At 55.3% G+C, this 4949-nt stretch overlaps 1 protein-coding gene across 2 annotated transcripts in view; it reads right to left on the reverse strand.

The window, feature by feature from the left end:
* Rasgef1a (RasGEF domain family member 1A) overlaps window positions 1–4949 on the reverse strand; it is an 80729-nt gene that overhangs the window by 6959 nt on the left and 68821 nt on the right. For both annotated transcript variants that reach the window (XM_008832688.2, XM_008832687.3), the window contains exons 2-3: window positions 3331–3534; window positions 1193–1315 (exon numbers count right to left, since the gene is read on the reverse strand). In XM_008832688.2, the coding sequence (XP_008830910.1) occupies window positions 1193–1315; window positions 3331–3528 (321 nt within the window). In that variant the 5' untranslated portion in view covers window positions 3529–3534. The remainder of the gene's footprint in view (window positions 1–1192; window positions 1316–3330; window positions 3535–4949) is intronic.

The following is a 4949-nucleotide window of genomic DNA, read 5'->3' on the forward strand; positions in this document are numbered from 1 at the left end:
AAAAGCGCACAGTAAAAACCAAGAACAATCACATTAAATGCAAAACTTGTCTTCTCATCTCTCTTAAAAACAAGTTGTAAAGTGCTATAAGGCGACGTGGTCCTGAGGAGGAAGCTTAAGTGGAACTCTACTTCCAGAAAAGCTGATTGGGTGCCCCGCACCCCAGCACAGGGCTGAGGGGACTGGAGTATTGGGTGCACCTGCCTATTCTGCTCCAGACGTCTGTGTAGCCTCTGCCCCAGGGGAGCAGGGAGATTCAGGATGCTTAGTTGTACCCACATAGGCCAAAGCCCTCTGTCACTGACCTGGCTACTCATAGGCCTCGATCAGCTTGTCATCACCACTACTGCCCAAACTGAGCCATAGTATTTGCCTCAGGACCCCTATTCCAGTGGGGACTCAGGCTCCCTAGACCAGGCTGCACACTCATGAGGTCCTGCCTGGCTCCTGTCCTGGTCGTCAGGGCTGTCAGGTGCTCTGGATTGCACTACCTAGCCAGCTACTCTGACTAGACTGATGGGAGGGAGGCAGAGGGTATTCATGGGCTCCCACACAAACTTCCAGTGGCGGTATGGCTGGACCACAGAAGATGGATCAGGCCACATTCTGCTACAGCCCTGAAGCCCCTGCACAAAAACTACCACCCTTCCCTTTGCATCAAAATCTGAACTGGCCCAGACCCAGACACTTGCCACCCAGTGCTTCAGGGTGACTGTGGCTTCCTGACTGACCATCAGGGCTGTCCAAAGCCTAGCTCAGTGCAGAAGAAACAATAGTCACAAACAGCCATTGAGGCTACGGAGTGTTCCTACTGTGTGCAGCCACCAGCCTGCAAGCCCAGCCAGAGGTGGCAGTGACTAAGGTCTCTCTGGTGTTTTAGACATAGGAGACATCATTTCAGGGAATCTGGCACTGACCGGAAGGCCAGTTATCTTTGGGGCCCTGCCCCAGGGCGGGGGTTCAAGCACTCCCCTAGCCATTTCAGCAGCCTGGGAAGAGTGCTCAGCTCTGATGGCACACTCCAGACCTGAGAGCCACTCCCCAAAGTTGCACCACGGCAGAGCCAGGTTGCTCTGACCCCCACTGGGCCTCTGGGCTGAACCCGTCCTGTCAGCTTTCTCTGAGCACTGAGTCTCTCCAAGCTAGGAGACAAGCATCAACTGGGCCAGCATCCACTCCACTAGGAGCTTACCTTCTCAGGCCCCACCTCCAGCTGCTGCCTCTGCTCCAGGCAGATCTGCCCCACTCGGGCTAGCAGATCATGAGGGGGCATGAAGACCCGGGAGCTCAGGAGAAACGTGAAGATGTACGTCCTCTGAAGGAAGCAGACAGGATGGATGCTGGTCAGACAATCCCTGCTTCCACAGGTGGGCTCAGCTACTGCACAAAGCCAGGCCACTCCCAAGCCCATCACCTTGGGCCCTTGCCCACAGGTTTCCTTTATCTTATACCACCTTGCTTCTATTGCTATGCTTGTCTACCTGAGCAGCACAGCTCTGCTGGAATTCTCCAGAACCTTCTGTTGTACCCCGGAATGGGGACCCTCCGGGCCTTTTGATGGACTCCTGATGCCTGGTAAAACAGGGTCCAAGCTAAATTGAAAGGCTTGGTGACACAGCCTGTGGCCAAAGGCTCTTTGTGTAGGCCATGGGTCAGTCCCTATAGGACCTTCAAAGGCTCCTTCAGGAGAGGGAGGCTGCCTGGGGCCCTCTAGAGGGACTTTACCCTAGCTGAACCTTAGTCTGTCCTCATTTGGCTACTGTAGGCTGGATTGCTTAGGTCTCTCAGCTCCAACTCCCAGCCCAAAGGACAGGAACTTCCTTGCTCAGGCCTGAGGCCGCCTGGGCCAAGTTTGCTGGGAGCGCATGCTGTCTGAAGCAGACGTGTCCATGCCATGGGGGAGGGGTAAGACAACTGAGGACAGTTCTTCCTGGGACACCAGGGGCTCCTCTGATCCCTGAACTCCCTGTGGCCTGTCCCAGGCTGTGCAACATGAGTAGGTTTGAGACTCCCAGGGTCTGCCTTATAAGCAGATGACTCAGACGTGCAGGGAGGGCAGATCAGGGTCACACCATGGGCTCCTAGCCATGTCCAAAGAGTAGGGACCTCCAGGTATGTTTTCAGGGTATGCATATGCTCAGCATGTACATGAGGAGAAAGGATCGGGAACTCTGAAGAGGAGCCAATGCCCAGCTGGGCTTTCCTCCACTTCCTGTCCTGCTGGCCCCTCTTCCTGAGAAGCTGGGGGGCATCCCAGGGCAGTGGTCTGGGAACTAACTGGGTGACCGTAAAGTGAAAACCTCTGTGATGGGCCCATAAGAGGGTCCCTCCTTGCTTTGGGAGTCACTGCTCCATGGAATAGGCAGAGCTGGAGGACTGTGGCCCTGCCCTGGTTTCTTTGAGACCTGGGGTCCTTCCTCCTGGCTCTGTCCCAGGCTCTCAGCAGCCACTTCTGTACCATCTTCAGCCCTGCCTAGTCCTTGACAGGAAGTGGACAATGCAAAGGCAAATCGTCCCAGAGCCCAGGAAATGCAGAGGTGGTGTTACAGGTGGGGAAGCCACGCTGACCCCAGCACGGCTGTTGGGATGGCATCTGATGGCCAAGGCCAAGAGCCTGACTCTCCCTCAGGAAGGAGTGGGGTTGTTCATCCATGACCAGCCTTCTCAGAATGGACACTTAGTTCACAAAGGGAGCAGCCAAGCCTGCAGTGCCACTGCTGCTAAGGGATGTCACCCGTCACAGGCAGAAGGGAAGTCAAACATGACAAAGAGATTGCCTTGTCTGCTCACAGAATGTCCAGTGCCTTCTTGAGGTGAAGAGGAAGGCTTTGGGTTGTTGAACAGGGAAAGGGACCCTGCTCCCTGCCCAGAGTCTGCTTGCCTCTGAGGAGGGGTGGGTTTTCTTTTGGAATTTGCACTTCTCAGCTCAGAGATGCACTCTAGGAAGTAGTCTGGGTTAGCTTTACCAGGTCACCAGGACTCCAGTGCTGACTTTGCCCTTTAGACTCTTCTCCTTCCCTTAGGGCTGGGCCGTTTGTACGTCTCTGCTTCCTGTATGCCCCACCACCCCACTTTCTTCACTTGCTTGGAAACAGAAGGGAAGGCACCGTAGCTTCCTTGAGACACGTATTGTATGTGCAGAGTAGATGGTGGTGAAAGTTCAGGAGGTGGGGCTGGCCCCACTGCCCGCCCCGTCCCCTGCTGCTCTGTCCATCTCTATAGCTCAATCTGGGCCTTCTACCCTCCCAGAAGAAACCCTCCCGCCCGCCACCCCGACCCCAGAGCTCAGGTTACCCCTCCCTGTTACTTCCTCAGATCCCAGACACTCACATCGGGATAATAGTCCACCGTTGGGACCAGGTGCTCCATCAAGGCCTCGAAGGATCCAGAGGTGAGGCGTCCATCTTGGAAAATGAGGTCCCTGGAGCCGCTGCCGGCCCCACCTCCCCTCTCCCCCATGCCGGGCTGCACCTGTCTGCTACAGCTGGGCCCAAGGATGCTGGAGAACACCACAGATGTCTGGGGCATAGCTTCCTGGAGAGAACAAGGCAGTGAGGTTTGTGTGTGCATGCATGCCTGGGAGACCCAGCAGCACTGCCCAGGGAGAGGTGGTTGGGCATTTTAGTGGTCCCTTGGACAGTGAGTTCTGACCAGTGTTTCTTTAACACCTGTCCCATGCACACTGGACCTCACTCTAGGACACTGGACACAGAATAGGTCCTCTGTGTCCTACTCAGGCCTCCTGGGATTATATCCAGGGGAAAAATAAACTATAAAGTTCAGGAAGCCTGTGGTCATGGCAGCCTGAGAGGTGACCTGTGACTGATGGATGTGCTTGGATGCTGCTGGCCACTAGCTATGCAGCTCCTAGGGATAACAAAGGAGCATCCAAGGCCTGAAGGACAGCAGGCGCCTTCTGAGGCAAGGGCATGTGGAGGTGAGTGGATAACTGAGGACTGAGCTAACCAATGCATGTCCCAGGGTCAGGTACAGTACGCTGTTCCTTCTAAGAAAGTTGAGAGTCAGTCTGCTCTGAGCATAGACGCCAAAGGACCTGGCATGGGAGGCATGTGGAAGCTGATGGGCCAGTTTTGCTGGACCATGGGGAGAACTTGTCTGGTCAAGTGGCAGCAGAGGGCAGTGAATCTGACTTCAGACAGACTGAGCAAGACGGAGCAACAGACAAGGTCTGGGGGAAGATCTGGAACTTACTTTTGAATATGTGAAATCAGAAAATACCCTAGATATATAGATGCTCAAGCAGGTAGGGCAGCATCCTGGTGGGATTGGTACCTCCTGGGACTGACTATTGTGAATAGCCTGCCTTACAGGACCCCACCACCACCACCACCACTTCATGCAGCTGAGCCTCTGTTGAGGCAGTGGCAAATCCAAAGCCCTCTGAACCTCAGTTTCTGCCACTGGCCAAAGTAGCCAGCCAAGTAGGGATCAGTACAATGCAGTCATTGCCAACAGGGTACCTGTGCCTCAGGGCATCTTCTCCTTACTAGCCAGCTGAGACTGCCTATGGGGCTAGCCTCTTCTCCATCCTTGGAGGCAGGTGGGCATAGGGCACAGGCAGCTGAGATCAGGTGGAAGAGTCAAGTCACACCATCCTACCATCATGAGGGCCACGGGCAGCCCTGCAGAACTTAGAGGTGAGGGGCTCTGCTCTGACACAGTCCCCAGAGCGCAGACCCAAAGTCCTCCCTTGGTCAGGACATCCTCAGGCTGAGAGGGGCTCTGTTTGGAAAGCAATGGAAAGGACCCCACGCCTTCCTTGGCTCTGTGACCTCTGCACAGCCCACACACTGCAGCACTAGCAGCGCACAGCTGGCACACCGCCTTCTCCATTTCCCTACTAGGCAAAGTGGATAACAACCATGAGTACTTGACAGCCATGAGACCATGGGGTTTACAAAGGGCTACCCTCCCCCCCCCCCCCCCCC

The sequence above is a fragment of the Nannospalax galili genome, unplaced genomic scaffold, assembly GCF_000622305.1.
Source record: "Nannospalax galili isolate Female #2095 unplaced genomic scaffold, S.galili_v1.0 scaffold1036, whole genome shotgun sequence".
In the NCBI taxonomy this organism is placed as follows: domain Eukaryota; kingdom Metazoa; phylum Chordata; class Mammalia; order Rodentia; family Spalacidae; genus Nannospalax; species Nannospalax galili.